At 48.7% G+C, this 23,708-nt stretch overlaps 1 protein-coding gene across 1 annotated transcript; it reads left to right on the top strand.

Moving 5' to 3' along the window:
• The first annotated feature begins 842 nt into the window (after positions 1-842).
• Positions 843-15,992, top strand: LOC118942865 (N-acetylglucosamine-6-sulfatase-like). The gene is made up of 12 exons (XM_036956788.1): positions 843-1,153; positions 1,977-2,036; positions 3,231-3,437; positions 7,093-7,158; positions 7,989-8,087; positions 8,362-8,529; positions 11,630-11,712; positions 11,883-12,001; positions 12,416-12,621; positions 13,858-14,079; positions 14,604-14,764; positions 14,985-15,992. The coding sequence occupies exons 1-12, from the start codon at positions 992-994 to the stop codon at positions 15,052-15,054; spliced, it is 1,623 nt and encodes a 540-aa protein (XP_036812683.1). The 5' UTR covers positions 843-991; the 3' UTR covers positions 15,055-15,992.
• The last annotated feature ends 7,716 nt before the right edge of the window (positions 15,993-23,708 follow it).

Here is a 23,708-nt window from a genome sequence, read left to right as displayed (position 1 = left end):
TAATGATGTCTGAGTGTTGGAGCGTGTCCCTGGCTATCTGTAATGATGTCTGAGTGTTGGAGCGTGCCCCTGGCTATCTGTAATGATGTCTGAGTGTTGGAGCGTGCCCCTGGCTATCTGTAATGATGTCTGAGTGTTGGAGCGTGCCCCTGGCTATCTGTAATGATGTCTGAGTGTTGGGGTGTGTCCCTGGCTATCTGTAATGATGTCTGAGTGTTGGAGCGTGCCCCTGGCTATCTGTAATGATGTCTGAGTGTTCGGTTTTGGCGGGAAAGACCGGGTTAACCAGCTAGAAAAGTGATTTATTCTCAGGATGGACCATTTGTAAAATACCGGGGAAATATTCAACCCTGATTTAGACAGATATGATTGAAGCCTGGGCTGTAATAGTTTACATAGTTAATTGTTGTTTGAAACCCCAGCAGTTTTTGGCAAGCATGCTGTTGGAACTGTTGATTTAAATGTGTAAAAGGCTTTTCTAACCATCAATATGATGATCTAGCTAATTAGAAGGGAAAGGGGAAGATGATACCTAGCCAGTTGAACAACTGAATGCACTCAACCGAAAAGTGTTTTGCATTTAACCCTGCAACATCCGCAAGTCACCTTGTCCTAGAGATTTACACTGTTATCAAAACATACATTATTTTAGGTGTTTCTAAAATCTCTTATGGGAAAAATGAATGATGAAAAAATGACTGGAACTATTTCCTTGTTTGATCACTAGGTTTTATGGGTAATATGACTCATACTATGGTACTCCACTGCGTTGCATTCTGTCTGAAATGTGCTGTATAAATAAAGCTTGATTTGACTTTTATTCTGAAGGTGTATACAAATCCGTGACCCGAAAGCGCTTACTTATTCGTGCGTACTTTACAACGGAGTCATTCTAACCCCCTCACAGGAGCATTTTCTTAACTACGTTTCACGCTTTTATCAATTTAGGAGTCGCAGCGAGAAGACACCGTCTTTAATTTCACAGTGAAACATGACCTCGATTCGGTTAAATCTGCCAACGTTATTGAATTGTCTCTTAATCTGCGTCACCTTGCTGTTGAATAACCGCTGCTGTGTCGTTGCCAAGTGGTATCACAGACCCAACGTTGTTTTGATCCTCACCGATGACCTGGACGTCGTTATTGGGGGCATGGTAAATCACTTTACAACATTAGTTTAATATATTGGTGGTGTGTTTGAAGAACTAACGTTAGGTTGGAACTGCTATGGGCTGATTGCGCGCAGTGTTTACCTTTAGTTAACGGTTAGGCTGCGGAGTTAGTTAGATACATAGATAGCCATCACATATAGCCCAGCTATGTTGAGGGTGTGTTGTTGTTTTGCAAAAGTTGATCATGACCTGCTAGGTTATCTACCCCCTCAAGCCTGCCTAGCCTAATCATGTCCCCGATCTCACCAGCCTACAGAACAATCATATCATGACTGGATGTGTCAAATGTCAGGAGTCCTGCTGATCTAGGATCAGTTTAGATGTTCTTCCATAATGGATCATATTACATGGACCTGATCCCTGATCAGCAATCTTACTTCTGAGAGTCTTGATACACACGACTACAGCAATAGCTAAAGCTGATGGACTGGGCCCTTCATAAACCCGTGATCAGTTCCTCCTCTCTAAACTAGCCTAAATCCCAAGGCAGACATGTTTTCAGTAGGTTCTATTCTCACCTTATTGTTTAGCAGGGCCCTGCTCTCACAGTCCAGGTCTTTGGCAGCCAGTCTGAACTAGTTCAGTATGCTCAGTAGGTATACTAGAAGTCTGGCCAGGAGAATCTTATGATACTGTTTGATGCTGTAATCCAGGTACATTTTTCAGATTGTTATTATTGTAAAGTTTAGAACCGCCAGATGTTGATGCCAGATCAGTGTGAAATAAGTTACCGGAACAGGTGTGTCTGTGAGCTGAGGTTTCAGGATGGGACATCCATTCTAAAACACGCATTGTGTTTCTTCAGACCCCACTGAACAAGACCAAGAAACTGATTGGTGAAGCAGGGATCACCTTTACCAACGCTGTGAGTATCCTGTTCAGGGTTAGGGGTTGGTCTCCAACGCTGTGAGTATCCTGTTCAGGGTTAGGGGTTAGGGTTGGTCTCCAACGCTGTGAGTATCCTGTTCAGGGTTAGGGGTTGGTCTCCAACGCTGTGAGTATCCTGTTCAGGGTTAGGGGTTAGGGTTGGTCTCCAACGCTGTGAGTATCCTGTTCAGGGTTAGGGTTGGTCTCCAACGCTGTGAGTATCCTGTTCAGGGTTAGGGTTGGTCTCCAACGCTGTGAGTATCCTGTTCAGGCTTAGTGGTTGGTCTCCAACGCTGTGAGTATCCTGTTCAGGGTTAGGGGTTAGGGTTGGTCTCCAACGCTGTGAGTATCCTGTTCAGGGTTAGGGGTTAGGGTTGGTCTCCAACGCTGTGAGTATCCTGTTCAGGGTTAGGGGTTAGGGTTGGTCTCCAACGTTGTGAGTATCTTGTTCAGGGTTAGGGTTGGTCTCCAACGCTGTGAGTATCCTGTTCAGGGTTAGGGGTAAAGGTTGGTTTCCAACGCTGTGAGTATCCTGGTCAGGGTTAGGGGTTAGGGTTGGTCTCCAACACTGAGTATCCTGTTCAGGGTTAGGTGTTAGGGTTGGTCTCCAACGCTGTGAGTATCCTGGTCAGGGTTAGGGGTTAGGGTTGGTCTCCAACGCTGTGAGTATCTTGTTAGGGTTGGTCTCCAACGCTGTGAGTATCCTGTTCAGGGTTAGGGTTGGTCTCCAACGCTGTGAGTATCCTGTTCAGGGTTAGGGGTTAGGGTTGGTCTCCAACGCTGTGAGTATCCTGGTCAGGGTTAGGTGTTAGGCTTGGTCTCCAACGCTGTGAGTATCATGTTCAGGGTTAGGGGTTAGGGTTGGTCTCCAACGCTGTGAGTATCCTGGTCATCGTCCAACCAAATGCTTACCTGCAGGTTCCTTCTGGAGGAGATAAATGCATGATGAGGGTTTCAGGGGCAGGATGGGAGATTAATGCATGATGAGGGTTTCAGGGGCAGGATGGGAGATGAATGCATGATGAGGGTTTCAGGGGCAGGATGGGAGATGAATGCATGATGAGGGTTTCAGGGGCAGGATGGGAGATGAATGCATGATGAGGGTTTCAGGGGCAGGACGGGAGATGAATGAGTGTAGTGTCACTGCACCAGGAGACATGCTGATGGGAGTATGTTGTTGTGTTTATCCCAGTTTGTAGCCAGCCCACTGTGCTGTCCCAGCAGAGCCAGCATCCTAACAGGAAAGTATCCTCATAACCACCATGTGATCAACAACACTCTGGAGGGGAACTGCAGCAGCACGGCCTGGCAGAAGACCCAGGAGCCCAAGACCTTCCCTGCTCTACTGCAGGCCTATGCTGGCTACCAGACCTTCTTCGCTGGGAAGTACCTCAACCAGGTAGATATACCTCACCAACTCTACCACTAACCCTACGCTGGTTACCAGACCTTCTACACTGGGAAGCACCTCAACCAGGTAGATATACCTCACCAACTCTACCACCTAACTCTACCACTAACCCTACGCTGGTTACCAGACCTTCTACACTGGGAAGTACCTCAACCAGGTAGATATACCTCACCAACTCTACCACCTAACTCTACCACTAACCCTACGCTGGCTACCAGACCTTCTACACTGGGAAGTACCTCAACCAGGTAGATATACCTCACCAACTCTACCACTAACCCTACGCTGGCTACCAGACCTTCTACACTGGGAAACACCTCAACCAGGTAGATATACCTCACCAACTCTACCACCTAACTCTACCACTAACTCTACGCTGGCTACCAGACCTTCTACACTGGGAAGCACCTCAACCAGGTAGATATACCTCACCAACTCTACCACCTAACTCTACCACTAACCCTACGCTGGCTACCAGACCTTCTACACTGGGAAGTACCTCAACCAGGTAGATATACCTCACCAACTCTACCACCTAACTCTACCACTAACCCTACGCTGGTTACCAGACCTTCTTCGCTGGGAAGTACCTCAACCAGGTAGATATACCTCACCAACTCTACCACCTAACTCTACCACTAACCCTACGCTGGCTACCAGACCTTCTACACTGGGAAGTACCTCAACCAGGTAGATATACCTCACCAACTCTACCACCTAACTCTACCACTAACCCTACGCTGGCTACCAGACCTTCTACACTGGGAAGCACCTCAACCAGGTAGATATACCTCACCAACTCTACCACTAACCCTACGCTGGCTACCAGACCTTCTACACTGGGAAGCACCTCAACCAGGTAGATATACCTCACCAACTCTACCACCTAACTCTACCACTAACCCTACGCTGGTTACCAGACCTTCTACACTGGGAAGTACCTCAACCAGGTAGATATACCTCACCAACTCTACCACTAACCCTACGCTGGCTACCAGACCTTCTACACTGGGAAGCACCTCAACCAGGTAGATATACCTCACCAACTCTACCACCTAACTCTACCACTAACCCTACGCTGGCTACCAGACCTTCTACACTGGGAAGTACCTCAACCAGGTAGATATACCTCACCAACTCTACCACTAACCCTACGCTGGCTACCAGACCTTCTACACTGGGAAACACCTCAACCAGGTAGATATACCACCCAACTCTACCACCTAACTCTACCACTAACCCTACGCTGGCTACCAGACCTTCTACACTGGGAAGTACCTCAACCAGGTAGATATACCTCACCAACTCTACCACCTAACTCTACCACTAACCCTACGCTGGTTACCAGACCTTCTACACTGGGAAGTACCTCAACCAGGTAGATATACCTCACCAACTCTACCACCTAACTCTACCACTAACCCTACGCTGGTTACCAGACCTTCTACACTGGGAAGCACCTCAACCAGGTAGATATACCTCACCAACTCTACCACCTAACTCTACCACTAACCCTACGCTGGTTACCAGACCTTCTACACTGGGAAGTACCTCAACCAGGTAGATATACCTCACCAACTCTACCACCTAACTCTACCACTAACCCTACGCTGGTTACCAGACCTTCTACACTGGGAAGTACCTCAACCAGGTAGATATACCTCACCAACTCTACCACCTAACTCTACCACTAACCCTACGCTGGCTACCAGACCTTCTACACTGGGAAGCACCTCAACCAGGTAGATATACCTCACCAACTCTACCACCTAACTCTACCACTAACCCTACGCTGGCTACCAGACCTTCTACACTGGGAAGCACCTCAACCAGGTAGATATACCTCACCAACTCTACCACCTAACTCTACCACTAACCCTACGCTGGTTACCAGACCTTCTACACTGGGAAGCACCTCAACCAGGTAGATATACCTCACCAACTCTACCACCTAACTCTACCACTAACCCTACGCTGGCTACCAGACCTTCTACACTGGGAAGCACCTCAACCAGGTAGATATACCTCACCAACTCTACCACCTAACTCTACCACTAACCCTACGCTGGCTACCAGACCTTCTACACTGGGAAGTACCTCAACCAGGTAGATATACCTCACCAACTCTACCACCTAACTCTACCACTAACCCTACGCTGGTTACCAGACCTTCTACACTGGGAAGTACCTCAACCAGGTAGATATACCACCTAACTCTACCACTAACCCTACGCTGGTTACCAGACCTTCTACACTGGGAAGCACCTCAACCAGGTAGATATACCTCACCAACTCTACCACCTAACTCTACCACTAACCCTACGCTGGTTACCAGACCTTCTACACTGGGAAGTACCTCAACCAGGTTATTCAATTCAAAACAGCATTTACTTTGGACAAGTCTTCAGCAATATGACAGTATGCCACAACCATACCACACACAGCATCTTCACAGCATCATGTCATGTCATGTATGTAGGTTACACTAGACAGCATCATGTCCTGTCATGTATGTAGGTTACACTAGACAGCATCATGTCCTGTCATGTATGTAGGTTACACTAGACAGCATCGTGTCATGTATGTAGGTTACACTAGACAGCATCATGTCATGTATGTAGGTTACACTAGACAGCATCATGTCATGTATGTAGGTTACACTAGACAGCATCATGTCCTGTCATGTATGTAGGTTACACTAGACAGCATCATGTCCTGTCATGTATGTAGGTTACACTAGACAGCATCATGTCATGTATGTAGGTTACACTAGACAGCATCGTGTCATGTATGTAGGTTACACTAGACAGCATCATGTCATGTATGTAGGTTACACTAGACAGCATCATGTCCTGTCATGTATGTAGGTTACACTAGACAGCATCATGTCCTGTCATGTATGTAGGTTACACTAGACAGCATCATGTCATGTATGTAGGTTACACTAGACAGCATCATGTCATGTATGTAGGTTACACTAGACAGCATCATGTCCTGTCATGTATGTAGGTTACACTAGACAGCATCGTGTCATGTATGTAGGTTACACTAGACAGCATCATGTCATGTATGTAGGTTACACTAGACAGCATCATGTCCTGTCATGTATGTAGGTTACACTAGACAGCATCGTGTCATGTATGTAGGTTACACTAGACAGCATCATGTCATGTATGTAGGTTACACTAGACAGCATCATGTCCTGTCATGTATGTAGGTTACACTAGACAGCATCGTGTCATGTATGTAGGTTACACTAGACAACATCGTCATGTATGTTTCTATGTCCCTAACTCTCTGTCTGTTCCTAACCCTTACCACTGAGTCACACACTATGCATCTATGTAGAGGAAGTAAAGATGTATGTCCCTAACTCTCTGTCTGAATGTCTTTATCTCAGAGTCGCAGTACTCTGTCTGTTCCTAACCCTCTAACCCTAACCCTCTCCGTCTGTTCCTATGTCCCTAACCCTGACCCTAACCTTAACCCTAACCCCGACCCTAACCCTACCCTAACCCTCTCTGTCTGTTCCTATGTCCCTAACCCTAACCCTAACCCTTCCCTTACCCTAACTTCCTGTCTGCTCCTAACCCTAACCCTCTAACCCCCAACCCTAACCACTGAGTCACTGTCTCTGTTTCAGTATGGGAACCCAGATGCAGGAGGAGTGGAGCACGTTCCTCTGGGATGGGACTACTGGGTCGGACTGGTGAGACTACATTTATACACTATATTACTAACGTCACAACATCAGTCTAGACTCTGGTGAGAACAACATGTCACCTCAGCAGTCTAGTGAGTCTAATCTAATGGTCCACTTTGACCCCCAGAGACGTATTTCTGCCAGTATTCCTGACTCCATCATTAATCAACGATGCTGCGTCTGCTGCTCGCTCTGGCCTGGTTTTTCCTCTGGGAAGGAAAATCACATCAATCAAAGATTGTTGACATACCTGGTTTACTATATCTGCAAGGGTAACTGAGGTTAGAGGTCACTAAAGGTCAGGATCAGGGGGAAGTTGAGAATGTTCCGGCAGAAACACGACAGACAACTTTATCTCCTCTAGTCTACTGAATCTAGATACGACGGTCAACTTTATCTCCTTCACTTATTCATTTAATAATATTAAAATACTGTAGTGACATAGATACACTGTCTGTGTTCTATTCAGGAGAGGAACTCTAGGACCTACACTGTCTGTGTTCTATTCAGGAGAGGAACTCTAGGTACTACACTGTCTGTTCTATTCAGGAGAGGAACTCTAGGTACTACACTGTCTGTGTTCTATTCAGGAGAGGAACTCTAGGACCTACACTGTCTGTGTTCTATTCAGGAGAGGAACTCTAGGTACTACACTGTCTGTTCTATTCAGTAGAGGAACTCTAGGACCTACACTGTCTGTTCTATTCAGGAGAGGAACTCTAGGACCTACACTGTCTGTTCTATTCAGGATAGGAACTCTAGGACCTACACTGTCTGTTCTATTCAGGATAGGAACTCTCGGTACTACAACTACACACTGTCTGTGTTCTATTCAGGAGAGGAACTCTAGGTACTACAACTACACACTGTCTGTGAATGGGAAGCCTAAGAAGCATGGAGGGAACTACAGTGAAGACTACCTGACAGACGTACTGGTAAGAAGACCTGCTAGTAGTCCTACTGAAGGACACAGAACATATCCTGTCTAACCACCTCTATCTCTGTCCACTAACTCCTGGTCTGATCACTACAGCATCAGTCTGGGATCAACACCAGTCTAACTACCTCTGTCTCTGTCCTCTCTAGACTTCCTCCAGTCTAACTACCTCTGTTTCTGTCCTCTCTAGACTTCCTCCAGTCTAACTACCTCTGTCTCTGTCCTCTCTAGACTTCCTCCAGTCTAACTACCTCTGTTTCTGTCCTCTCCAGACCAACATGTCTCTAGACTTCCTCCAGTATAAGTCTAACTACCGTCCGTTTTTCATGATGGTTTCGACCCCCGCCCCCCACGCCCCCTGGACCCCCGCCCCGCAGTACCAGGACCGCTTCAAGGACCTCAAGGCCCCTCGAGACCCCAACTTCAACGTCCATGGGAAGGTAGGCTCCAAACATGGAAACAACCACACCAACCATACCACACCACACCAACCACACCATACCACACCACACCAACCACACCAACCATACCACACCAACCATACCACACCACACCAACCATACCACACCACACCACACCAACCATACCACACCACACCAACCACACCACACCAACCACACCACACCAACCACACCACACCAACCATACCATACCACACCAACCATACCATACCACACCAACCATACCACACCACACCAACCATACCACACCACACCAACCACACCAACCATACCACACCACACACCAACCATACCCCACACCAACCATACCAACCACACCAACCCTACCACACCTACCCTACCACACCACACCAACCACACCACACCAACCATACCACACCACACCAACCATACCACACCACACCAACCACACCACACCAACCATACCACACCAACCATACCATACCACACCAACCATACCATACCACACCTACCATACCATACCACACCAACCATACCACACCACACCAACCATACCACACCACACCAAACCACACCAACCACACCAACCATACCATACCACACCAACCATACCACACCAACCATACCACACCACACCAACCACACCACACCAACCACACCAACCATACCACACCACACCAACCACACCACACCAACCATACCATACCACACCAACCATACCATACCACACCAACCATACCAACCACACCAACCCTACCACACCACACCTACCCTACCACACCACACCAACCACACCACACCAACCATACCACACCACACCAACCATACCACACCACACCAACCACACCACACCAACCACACCACACCAACCATACCACACCAACCATACCATACCACACCAACCATACCATACCACACCTACCATACCATACCACACCAACCATACCATACCACACCAACCATACCACACCAACCATACCACACCACACCAACCACACCAACCATACCACACCACACACCAACCATACCACACCAACCATACCCCACACCAACCATACCCCACACCAACCATACCAACCACACCAACCCTACCACACCACACCTACCCTACCACACCACACCAACCACACCAACCATACCAACCATACCACACCACACCAACCACACCACACCTACCACACCACACCAACCATACCACACCACACACCAACCATACCACACCAACCACACCACACCAACCATACCACACACCAACCATACCACACCACACACCAACCATACCACACCAACCACACCACACCAACCATACCACACACCAACCATACCAACCACACCAACCATACCACACCACACCTACCACACACCATACCACACCAACCATACCACACCACACCAACCACACACCAACCATACCACACACCAACCATACCACACCACACCTACCACACCACAACAACCACACCACACCAACCATACCAACCACACCACACACCCACCACACCACACACCAACCATACCACACCACACCAACCATACCACACCACACCAACCATACCACACCACAACAACCACACCACAACAACCATACCACACCACACCACACCAACCACACCACACACCCACCACACCACACACCAACCATACCACACCACACCACACCAACCATACCACACCACACCAACCATACCACACCACACCACAACAACCACACCACACCAACCATACCAACCATACCACACCAACCATACCACACCAACCATACCACACACCAACCATACCACACCACAACAACCATACCACACCACACCAACCATACCACACACCAACCATACCAACCACACCAACCATACCACACCACACACCAACAATACCACACCACACCAACCATACCACACCACACCAACCATACCACACCACACCAACCACACACCATCCATACCACACACCAACCATACCACACCAACCACACACCATCCATACCACACACCAACCATACCACACCACACCACACCAACCATACCACACACCAACCATACCACACACCAACCATACCAACCATACCAACCACACCAACCATACCACACACCAACCATACCAACCACACCAACCATACCACACACCAACCATACCACACCACACCAACCATACCACACCAACCATACCACACCAACCATACCACACCAACCATACCACACCAACCATACCACTCCAACCATACCACACCACACCAACCATACCACACCACACCACACCAACCATACCACACCACAACAACCACACCACACCAACCATACCAACCATACCACACACCAACCATACCACACTACACACCAACCATACCAACCACACCAACCACACCACACCAACCACACACCAACCATACCACACACCAACCATACCACACCACACCACACCAACCATACCTACCACAACACACCATACCACACCAACCATACCACACCAACCATACCACACCAACCATACCACACCAACCATACCACACCAACCATACCACACCAACCATACCAACCATACCACACCAACCATACCACACCACACCAACCACACCAACCATACCACACACCAACCACACCACAACAACCATACCACACACCAACCATACACCAACCATACCACACCACACCAACCACACCAACCATACCACACACCAACCATACACCAACCATACCACACCACACCACACATACCACACCACAACACACCACAACAACCATACCACACCAACCATACCATACCACACACCAACCATACCACACCACACCAACCACACCACACCGTCTCTTCGTTCTCTTTACCGTTTTAGGGGTGACGTGTAGCCTAGCGTAGGGCCAGTAATCGAAAGGTTTCTGGTTCGAACCCCCGAGACGTTCTTCTCTTGAGCAAGGCAGTTACCCCTAACAATAATGCTTTACGGGAGCTGATGTCGTTGACGTGGATTAAGGGGTTGGGTTAAATGCTGAAGACACATTTCAGTGCTTTCAGACTAGGTATCCCCTCTCCTTTCCCACTGTCTGATGGCCACGTCTGACCTCTCAACACACCACAGAGACCTACCAGTTAATTAGTGCTCTGTCTTTCCCATAATGACCTTCTCCAGGACAAGCACTGGCTGATCAGACAGGCCAAGACTCCCATGACCAACTCCTCTATCGAGTTGCTGGACGAGGCCTACAGGAAACGGTTAGTAGTACCTCCTCTTCTCTCTCCTCCCATCTTCTCTCACAACACCCCCCTATCCTTTATGAGTTATAATGTATCCTTTGAGTTATAATGTATCCCCCCCTATCCTTTATGAGTTATAATGTATCCCCCCCTATCCTTTGAGTAATGTTTGCCCTCCCCCCCACTAGGTGGCGTACTCTGCTGTCAGTGGATGACTTGGTGGAGAAGGTGGTGAAGAGGTTAGAGGTCAGAGGGGAACTGGACAACACTTACATCATCTTTACCTCAGACAACGGATACCACACAGGTACACAACACACCTGACACAGGTACACAACACACCTGACGCAGGTACACAACACACCTGACGCAGGTACACAACACACCTGACGCAGGTACACAACACACCTGACGCAGGTACACAACACACCTGACGCAGGTACACAACACATACACTGCCTTCAGAAAAGTAAAGCTCCACCCCTCCTAAGAGGATAGCTACCACTCTGCTGACCCCCCCCCAGGTCAGTTCTCTCTCCCCCTGGATACCACTCCGCTGACCCCCCCTCTCCTCCTCCCACCCCCCCAGGTCAGTTCTCTCTCCCACTGGATACCACTCCGCTGACCCCCCCCTCTCCTCCTCCCACCCCCCCAGGTCAGTTCTCTCTCCCCCTGGATACCACTCCGCTGACCCCCCCCTCTCCTCCTCCCACCCCCCCAGGTCAGTTCTCTCTCCCCCTGGATAAGAGGCAGCTGTATGAGTCTGATATAAGAGTTCCTCTGCTGATCCGAGGGCCCAACATCAAGCCTAACCAGACCACCGGGCTGGCGGTCCAGAACGTTGACCTGGGTCCTACCATCCTGGACATGGCCGGTTACAACGTCAGCAAGACTACCATGGATGGCATGTCCTTCCTGTCTGTACTGGTGAGAACCCACTATACTATATATAACACGTAGTACAACGTCATGTCCTTCCTGTCTGTACTGGTGAGAACCCACTATACTACATATAACACCTAGTACAACGTCCTTCCTGTCTGTACTGGTGAGAACCCACTATACTATATATAACACGTAGTACAACGTCATGTCCTTCCTGTCTGTACTGGTGAGAACCCACTATACTACATATAACACCTAGTACAACGTCCTTCCTGTCTGTACTGGTGAGAACCCACTATACTATATATAACACGTAGTACAACGTCATGTCCTTCCTGTCTGTACTGGTGAGAACCCATACAGAACACACTATACTATATATAACACCTAGTACAACGTCCTTCCTGTCTGTACTGGTGAGAACCCACTATACTATATATAACACCTAGTACAACGTCATGTCCTTCTTGTCTGTACTGGTGAGAACCCATACAGAACACACTATACTATATATCACACCTAGTGCAACGTCATGTCCTTCCTGTCTGTACTGGTGAGAACCCACTATACTACATATAACACCTAGTACAACGTCATGTCCTTCCTGTCTGTACTGGTGAGAACCCATACAGAACACACTATACTATATATAACACCTAGTGCAACGTCAACCCAGTAGCCTAGCACAACGCAGCCTAGTAGCCTTGCACAACGTAGCCTTGCACAACGTAGCCTTGCACAACGTAGCCTAGCACAACGTAGCCTAGCGCAATGTAGCCTAGTAGCCTAGCGCAATGTAGCCTAGTAGCCTAGCGCAACGTAGCCTAGTAGCCTAGCGCAATGTAGCCTAGTAGCCTAACGCAATGCAGCCTAGTAGCCTAGCGCAATGTAGCCTAGTAGCCTAGCGCAACGTAGCCTAGTAGCCTAGCGCAATGTAGCCTAGTAGCCTAACGCAATGCAGCCTAGTAGCCTAGCGCAACGTAGCCTAGTAGCCTAGCGCAACGTAGCCTAGTAGCCTAGCGCAACGTAGCCTAGTGCAACGTAGCCTAGTAGCCTAGCGCAACGTAGCCTAGTGCAACGTAGCCTAGTAGCCTAGCGCAACGTAGCCTAGTGCAACGTAGCCTAGTAGCCTAGCGCAACGTAGCCTAGTAGCCTAGCGCAACGTAGCCTAGCGCAACATAGCCTAGCGCAACGTAGCCTAGACATGGTGGCAGTTGTGTGTATTCTCTGTGTCAGGAGGGATCAGTGTTTAACTGGTGTGTGTATTCTCTGTGTCAGGAGGGATCTGTGAACAGCACTACGTGGAGAACAGACTTCCTGGTGGAGTATGAAGGGGAGGGGTCTAATGTGTCTGATCCCGCCTGCCCCCTGCTGGGTCCTGGGGTCTCCGTATGTTTCCCTGACTGTGTGTGTGAGGACTCCTTCAACAACACGTACGCCTGCGTTCGTACCGTCGCCCCCTCTGCCAACCTCCAGTACTGCGAGTTTGATGACAACGAGGTAAAAGGGAGAGAACTGTTTAGTCACTAGGGATGTGTAGACATGTCTCACCAGCTAATATCTCTCTCTGTGTTCCCCAGGTGTATAACATTACAGTAGACCCCTACCAGGTCATTAGTAATAACTAACTCAATTCAATTCAATTCAAGGGCTTTATTGGCATGGGAAACATGTGTTAACATTGCCAAAGCAAGTGAGGTAGACAACATACAAAGTGAATATATAAAGTGAAAAACAACAAAAATTAACAGTAAATAGTAATAACTATTACTAATAGTAATAACTAATAGTAATAACTAACTCTCTGTGTTCCCCAGGTGTATAACATTACAGTAGACCCCTACCAGGTCATTAGTAATAACTAACTCTCTCTCTGTGTTCCCCAGGTGTATAACATTACAGTAGACCCCTACCAGGTCATTAGTAATAACTAACTCTCTCTCTGTGTTCCCCAGGTGTATAACATTACAGTAGACCCCTACCAGGTCATTAGTAATAACTAACTCTCTCTCTGTGTTCCCCAGGTGTTTGTGGAGGTATATAACATTACAGTTGACCCCTACCAGCTCATTAACCTGGCTAAGACCATCGACCAGGAAGTCCTGGAGAAGATGAACCACAGACTGATGATGCTCCAGTCCTGTTCTGGACAGTCCTGTAGGACCCCTGGGGTCTACGATGCACGGTACACTGACCAACCACCCAGCTCTACCCCCCCCCCCCCCCCCCCCTCTCCTCTCCCCAGACCACCCAGCTCTAACCCCCCCCCTCTCCTCTCCCCAGACCACCCAGCTCTAACCCTCTCCCCAGACCACCCAGCTCTAACCCTCTCCCCAGACCACCCAGCTCTAACCCTCTCCCCAGACCACCCAGAACTAACCACCCCTCTGTTCTTCTCTCTGCAGATATACGTTTGACCCTCACCTGATGTTCAGCAACAGGAGCCACCGGCGCAACAGGCTGAGACGGGCCTGAAATGAGAAGAGCAGGAGGAGAGGAGGGCTGTCTGAGCCCGTGCTGCTGTTCCCTAGTGTCTGAGACCTCAGCCCTGTAGGGGTTGGAGGGGGACCTTCTGTAAACTCCACACTACAGCACTTTTAACAGTCTGTACACAACACCCTGTGTTTGGACACAGTATCACCCATTGATTGGTTATTTTAAGACATTGTTTGACTGATTTTAATTTTACATGTTGTGTTTGTTAATTACGTGAGGAAAATCAATTACCTCAAATCAGCTGTTTTTCAAATAATTAACAAGTCTTGACCTGCTACAGTAGGACTAGAAACCATACCTATTGTTCCTCTTTCTCCCAGTAGGACTAGAAACCATTCTGGTTGTTCCTCTTTCTCCCAGTAGGACTAGAAACCATACCTATTGTTCCTCTTTCTCCCAGTAGGACTAGAAACCATACCTATTGTTCCTCTTTCTCCCAGTAGGACTAGAAACCATTTTGGTTGTTCCTCTTTCTCCCAGTAGGACTAGAAACCATTCTGGTTGTTCCTCTTTCTCCCAGTAGGACTAGAAACCATTTCGGTTGTTCCTCTTTCTCCCAGTAGGACTAGAAACCATTTCGGTTGTTCCTCTTTCTTCCAGTAGGACTAGAAACCATTCTGGTTGTTCCTCTTTCTCTCAGTAGGACTAGAAACCATTTCGGTTGTTCCTCTTTCTCCCAGTAGGACTAGAAACCATTTCGGTTGTTCCTCTTTCTTCCAGTAGGACTAGAAACCATTCTGGTTGTTCCTCTTTCTATCAGTAGGACTAGAAACCATTTCGGTTGTTCCTCTTTCTCCCAGTAGGACTAGAAACCATTCTGGTTGTTCCTCTTTCTCCCAGTAGGACTAGAAACCATACCTGTTGTTCCTCTTTCTCCCAGTAGGACTAGAAACCATTCTGGTTGTTCCTCTTTCTTCCAGTAGGACCAGAAACAGGTCATTTTGGAGTCACTTTTATTGTATATAAGAATAGAATATGTTTCTGAAGGCTTCTACATTAATGTGGATGCTACCATGGTTACGGATAATCCTGAATTAATCCACTTTTAATGTAGAAGTGTTCAGAAACATGTTCTATTCTTATTTAAAAAGGTAAAAGTGACTCCAAATGACCATTATTTACCGTTCATTTGTATTGGGCACAAAATGATCTGCTCTACAACCAAAACAACCAGCCAATGCATCCACGTTCAGAGAGTCCCAGCTGGAGAATCTGGGACATCCACGTTCATAGAGTCCCAGCTGGAGAATCTGGGACATCCACGTTCATAGAGTCCCAGCTGGAGGTGGTCATTGTGTTCTAAGAATCTGGGACATCCACGTTCATAGAGTCCCAGCTGGAGGTCGTCATTGTGTTCTAAGAATCTGGGACATCCACGTTCATAGAGTACCAGCTGGAGGTCGTCATTGTGTTCTAAGAATCTGGGACATCCACGTTCATAGAGTCCCAGCTGGAGGTCGTCATTGTGTTCTAAGAATCTGGGACATCCACGTTCATAGAGTCACAAGCTGGAGGTCGTCATTGTGTTCTAAGAATCTGGGACATCCACGTTCATAGAGTCCCAGCTGGAGGTCGTCATTGTGTTCTAAGAATCTGGGACATCCACGTTTCTAGAGTCCCAGCTGGAGGTCGTCATTGTGTTCTAAGAATCTGGAACATCCACGTTCATAGAGTCACAAGCTGGAGGTCGTCATTGTGTTCTAAGAATCTGGGACATCCACGTTCATAGAGTCACAAGCTGGAGGTCGTCATTGTGTTCTAAGAATCTGGGACATCCACGTTCATAGAGTCCCAGCTGGAGGTCGTCATTGTGTTCTAAGAATCTGGGACATCCACGTTCATAGAGTCCCAGCTGGATGTCGTCATTGTGTTCTAAGAATCTGGGACAACATATGTTCTACTACTTTAATATACACCAGTGAATTTGTCCCAAAACTTTTGGTCCCTTAAAATAGGGGGACTATGTACAAAAAGTGGTGTAATTTCTAAACGGTTCACCCAATATGGATGAAAATACCCTCAAATTAAATCTGACAGTCTGCACTTTAACCTCAGTCACTGTCTCATTTCCAATCCACAGTGCTGGAGTACAGAGCCAAAACAACCAACATGGGTCCTTAGTGGTACGGCCAGAAACAGTGGAGGGGGAGGAGTCTAGTGGTACGGGCAGTAACAGGAGGGGGAGGAGTCTAGTGGTACGGACAGAAACAGTGGAAGGGGAGGAGTCTAGTGGTACGGAGAGAAACAGTGGAGGGGGAGGAGTCTAGTGGTACGGAGAGAAACAGTGGAGGGGGAGGAGTCTAGTGGTACGGAGAGAAACAGTGGAGGGGGAGGAGTCTAGTGGTACGGGCAGAAACAGTGGAGGGGGAGGAGCCTAGTGGTACGGGCAGAAACAGTGGAGGGGGAGGAGTCTAGTGGTACGGGCAGAAACAGTGGAGGGGGAGGAGTCTAGTGGTACGGACAGAAACAGTGGAGGGGGAGGAGTCTAGTGGTACGGACAGAAACAGTGGAGGGGAGGAGTCTAGTGGTACGGACAGAAACAGTGGAGGGGGAGGAGTCTAGTGGTACGGACAGAAACAGTGGAGGGGCAGGAGTCTAGTGGTACGGACAGAAACAGTGGAGGGGGAGGAGTCTAGTGGTACGGACAGAAACAGTGGAGGGGTCAGGGAGACTGAGGGCCTTTAACTGAACATCTTCTGATGTGTTGCCATGGCAGCACATCAACCAGCATCAACTTTGTGTGTAATTCCAGAGGGTTTCTTGTTGATTATAACTGATCTTATAGATATCTATCTACAGGGTGCATTTAGTTACGTTACAGAAATAAACACTTTACCTTCCGTTAACCTGTTTCTCTACACAGTCAGACTAATCACACACAGCGAACCTGCCAATCATATAATTCAACCGTATCCATTGGCCAGACTGATCCATTGGCCAGCCTCTGATCCATTGGCCAGCCTCTGATCCATTGGCCAGCCTCTGATCCATTGGCCAGCCTCTGATCCATTGGCCAGCCTCTGATCCATTGGCCAGCCTCTGATCCATTGGCCAGCCTCTGATCCATTGGCCAGCCTCTGATCCATTGGCCAGCCTCTGATCCATTGGCCAGACTCTGATCCATTGGCCAGACTCTGATCCATTGGCCAGACTCTGATCCATTGGCCAGACTCTGATCCATTGGCCAGCCTCTGATCCATTGGCCAGCCTCTGATCCATTGGCCAGCCTCTGATCCATTGGCCAGACTCTGATCCATTGGCCAGCCTCTGATCCATTGGCCAGCCTCTGATCCATTGGCCAGCCTCTGATCCATTGGCCAGCCTCTGATCCATTGGCCAGCCTCTGATCCATTGGCCAGACTCTGATCCATTGGCCAGACTCTGATCCATTGGCCAGACTCTGATCCATTGGCCAGACTCTGATCCATTGGCCAGACTCTGATCCATTGGCCAGCCTCTGATCCATTGGCCAGCCTCTGATCCATTGGCCAGCCTCTGATCCATTGGCCAGCCTCTGATCCATTGGCCAGCCTCTGATCCATTGGCCAGTCTCTGATCCATTGGCCAGCCTCTGATCCATTGGCCAGTCTCTGATCCATTGGCCAGTCTCTGATCCATTGGCCAGCCTCTGATCCATTGGCCAGCCTCTGAGCCATTGGCCAGTCTCTGATCCATTGGCCAGCCTCTGATCCATTGGCCAGTCTCTGATCCATTGGCCAGTCTCTGATCCATTGGCCAGTCTCTGATCCATTGGCCAGCCTCTGATCCATTGGCCAGCCTCTGATCCATTGGCCAGTCTCTGATCCATTGGCCAGTCTCTGATCCATTGGCCAGCCTCTGATCCATTGGCCAGTCTCTGATCCATTGGCCAGTCTCTGATCCATTGGCCAGCCTCTGATCCATTGGCCAGACTCTGATCCATTGGCCAGCCTCTGATCCATTGGCCAGCCTCTGATCCATTGGCCAGTCTCTGATCCATTGGCCAGTCTCTGATCCATTGGCCAGTCTCTGATGCTTTCCAATCTGTCAAAATGTTTCCATGGTTTTGCACATTTTTTTATTTTCGATAGTAGTTTTTTGTTATGCGGTTCCATTTCTGGGTGTTTTGTCCAATAAACTAACGGTATTCTGAAATCACTTCCTGGTTCGTGGTGTTTAAAATGTACTGTCGGGAAAACAGAGATCTGACCACAGTCGTAGTACAACATGTTACCCCAGTGGTCCTAGAGAAGGGGTGCAGGGGTTTGTTCCAGCACAGCACTAACTTACCTCAAACAGGAACACTGCCAGATCAAGGTTGATTCGTCGAGGTGTTCCCAAACTGGGGTACGGGGTGCTGTCGGGGGTACGCTAAATACAAATGTGATTCACATTTTCAAACGGTCCGTTTATATTGTCCAATGTTGTTTTTTTTTCTCGCCTGATTAGCCTCGTTTCACTGCCAAAAATACAATGACCATCTACTGTTAAGTGAAATAAAAGTCAAATACAGGTAGCCTAGTCAAATAATTAATATCCAATCACGTTAACCGTTACTCATCCAATCACGTTAACCGTTACTCATCCAATCACGTTAACCGTTACTCATCCAATCACGTTAACCGTTACTCATCCAATCACATTAACCGTTACTCTCTCACAGGAAACTTTCCCTCTTCCACAGACATTCAGAAACAAAACATGTCAATTTGAAAGATAATCCACAGGAGTTTTTTGAGCGAGAATAAAGACTTGAGTAGTAAGACATGTATAAAAGCAACAGATACCATTAATAAGAAGGAGCTAGAAGCGTCTTATATGGGGAGCTACCAAGTGGCTGGGACAGGCAAGCCCCATACTATTGTGGAGGAGTGGCTGGGACAGGCAAGCCCCATACTATTGTGGAGGAGTGGCTGGGACAGGCAAGCCCCATACTATTGTGGAGGAGTGGCTGGGACAGGCAAGCCCCATACTATTGTGGAGGAGTGGCTAGGACAGGCAAGCCCCATACTATTGTGGAGGAGTGGCTGGGACAGGCAAGCCCCATACTATTGTGGAGGAGTGGCTGGGACAGGCAAGCCCCATACTATTGTGGAGGAGTGGCTGGGACAGGCAAGCCCCATACTATTGTGGAGGAGTGGCTAGGACAGGCAAGCCCCATACTATTGTGGAGGAGTGGCTGGGACAGGCAAGCCCCATACTATTGTGGAGGAGTGGCTGGGACAGGCAAGCCCCATACTATTGTGGAGGAGTGGCTGGGACAGGCAAGCCCCATACTATTGTGGAGGAGTGGCTGGGACAGGCAAGCCCCATACTATTGTGGAGGAGTGGCTGGGACAGGCAAGCCCCATACTATTGTGGAGGAGTGGCTGGGACAGGCAAGCCCCATACTATTGTGGAGGAGTGGCTGGGACAGGCAAGCCCCATACTATTGTGGAGGAGTGGCTAGGACAGGCAAGCACCATACTATTGTGGAGGACTTCATTCTTCCTGTTGGCTGGGACAATGCTGGGGGAAAAGGCCCCAAAAAACTATACAGACAATGGCTCCATCAAACAACACTGTTTCCCGACGCATCAGTGACATGGCAGGAGATGTTTTGAAACAATTACTGCTTCACATACAAGCCAGTGAATTATATGCGTTACAACTGGATGAGTCAACAGACGAGGCGGGCCTGGCACAGCTCCTGGTATATGTCTGTTACAACTGGATGAGTCACCAGACGTGGAGGGCCTGGCACAGCTCCTGGTATATGTCTGTTACAGCTGGATGAGTCAACAGACGAGGCGGGCCTGGCACAGCTCCTGGTATATGTCTGTTACAGCTGGATGAGTCAACAGGCCTGGTACAGCTCCTGGTATATGTCTGTTACAGCTGGATGAGTCAACAGACGTGGCCTGGTACAGCTCCTGGTATATGTCTGTTACAGCTGGATGAGTCAACAGGCCTGGTACAGCTCCTGGTATATGTCTGTTACAGCTGGATGAGTCAACAGACGTGGCCTGGTACAGCTCCTGGTATATGTCTGTTACAGCTGGATGAGTCAACAGACGTGGCCTGGTACAGCTCCTGGTATATGTCTGTTACAGCTGGATGAGTCAACAGGCCTGGTACAGCTCCTGGTATATGTCTGTTACAGCTGGATGAGTCAACAGACGTGGCCTGGTACAGCTCCTGGTATATGTCTGTTACAGCTGGATGAGTCAACAGACGTGGTGGGCCTGGCACAGCTCCTGGTATATGTCTGTTACAGCTGGATGAGTCAACAGACGTGGAGGGCCTGACACAGCTCCTGGTATTTGTCCGTTACGTTTATGGGGGGTCAATTAAGGAAGACATTCTCTTCTGAAAATCCAGAAAATCACATTGTAGGATTTTTAATAAATGTATTTGCAAATTATGGTGGAAAATAAGTATTTGGTCACCTACAAACAAGCAAGATTTCTGGCTCTCACAGACCTGTAACTTCTTCTTTAAGAGGCTCCTCTGTCCTCCATTCGTTACCTGTATTAAATGTTTTGCCCCACTGTACCTATGTGAGAGAGTGGATTCTCGGCCCTCATTAGCATGAAAACTAAATAGACACAGACTGTGTGTGGAAAATGATTTAAGACTGAGACTCTCCAATACAACCCAACATTAATATGTGGTGATCTATTCACCATTTTCAATGAACAAATAGGGTTTTATATGTAAGATGGTTAAATAAAGAGCTAAATTGATTATTATTATTTGTGCCCTGGTCTGATAAGAGCTCTTTTCTCACTTCCCACGAGTCAGGTTGTGACAAATTCAGGTTGAATAGAGGGGGTAGACAGCTGGAGGTTGAATAGAGGGGGTAGACAGCTGGAGGTTGAATAGAGGGGGTAGGCAGCTGGAGGTTGAATAGAGGGGGTAGGCAGCTGGAGGTTGAATAGAGGGGGTAGACAGCTGGAGGTTGAATAGAGGGTGTAGGCAGCTGGAGGTTGAATAGAGGGGGTAGGTAGCTGGAGGTTGAATAGAGGGGGTAGGCAGCTGGAGGTTGAATAGAGGGGGTAGGCAGCTAGAGGTTGAATAGAGGGGGTAGGCAGCTAGAGGTTGAATAGAGGGGGTAGGCAGCTGGAGGTTGAATAGAGGGTGTAGGCAGCTGGAGGTTGAATAGAGGGGGTAGGCAGCTGGAGGTTGAATAGAGGGGGTAGGCAGCTGGAGGTTGAATAGAGGGGGTAGGCAGCTGGAGGTTGAATAGAGGGGGTAGGTAGCTGGAGGTTGAATAGAGGGGGTAGGTAGCTGGAGGTTGAATAGAGGGGGTAGGCAGCTGGAGGTTGAATAGAGGGGGTAGGTAGCTGGAGTTTGAATAGGGGGTGTAGGCAGCTGGAGGTTGAATAGAGAGGGTAGGCGGCTGGAGGTTGAATAGAGGGGTGTAGGCAGCTGTAGGTTGAATAGAGGGGGTAGGCAGCTGGAGGTTGAATAGAGGGGGTAGGCAGCTGGAGGTTGAATAGAGGGTGTAGGCAGCTGGAGGTTGAATAGAGGGGGTAGGCAGCTGGAGGTTGAATAGAGGGGGTAGGCAGCTGGAGGTTGAATAGAGGGGGTAGGTAGCTGGAGGTTGAATAGAGGGGATTGAATAGTGTTCTGCGTCTCTACTGGTCCTAGTGGAGAACATGTCAGAGCAGGTTTGGAGGAGGGGACCACTGCTGTTCTGTGTCTCTTCTGGTCCTAGTGGAGAACCTGTCAGACCACTGCTGTTCTGTGTCTCTGCTGCCCTCTTCTGGTCCTAGTGGAGAACCTGTCAGACCACTGCTGTTCTGTGTCTCTGCTGCCCTCTTCTGGTCCTAGTGGAGAACCTGTCAGACCACTGCTGTTCTGTGTCTCTGCTGCCCTCTTCTGGTCCTAGTGGAGAACCTGTCAGACCTCTGCTGTTCTGTGTCTCTGCTGGTCCTAGTGGAGAACCTGTCAGAGCAGGAAATCATGAGGCAGAGCTCCTAGCCCCGTTTATACCTGGTCCTAGTGGAGAACCTGTCAGAGCAGGAAATCATGAGGCAGAGCTCCTAGCCCCGTTTATACCTGGTCCTAGTGGAGAACCTGTCAGAGCAGGAAATCATGAGGCAGAGCTCCTAGCCCCGTTTATACCTGGTCCTAATGGAGAACCTGTCAGAGCAGGAAATCATGAGGCAGAGCGCCTAGCCCCGTTTATACCTGGTCCTAGTGGAGAACCTGTCAGAGCAGGAAATCATGAGGCAGAGCTCCTAGCCCCGTTTATACCTGGTCCTAGTGGAGAACCTGTCAGAGCAGGAAATCATGAGGCAGAGCTCCTAGCCCCGTTTATACCTGGTCCTAGTGGAGAACCTGTCAGAGCAGGAAATCATGAGGCAGAACTCCTAGCCCCGTTTATACCTGGTCCTAATGGAGAACCTGTCAGAGCAGGAAATCATGAGGCAGAACTCCTAGCCCCGTTTATACCTGGTCCTAGTGGAGAACCTGTCAGAGCAGGAAATCATGAGGCAGAGCTCCTAGCCCCGTTTATACCTGGTTCTAACTTGCGTCCTTTGTCCTGATCTTGTCCACATTTTTAGACCCGGTGAAGACAATCAGATCATCCTGCCCCCTCTGGAGGTCATCACACACACATCTTTAGACAGATCAGATCATCCTGACCCCCTCTGGAGGTCGTCAGA

The sequence above is a fragment of the Oncorhynchus mykiss genome, chromosome 21 (assembly GCF_013265735.2).
Source record: "Oncorhynchus mykiss isolate Arlee chromosome 21, USDA_OmykA_1.1, whole genome shotgun sequence".
NCBI lineage: Eukaryota > Metazoa > Chordata > Actinopteri > Salmoniformes > Salmonidae > Oncorhynchus > Oncorhynchus mykiss.
This window is presented reverse-complemented; position numbering and strand designations above follow the sequence as displayed.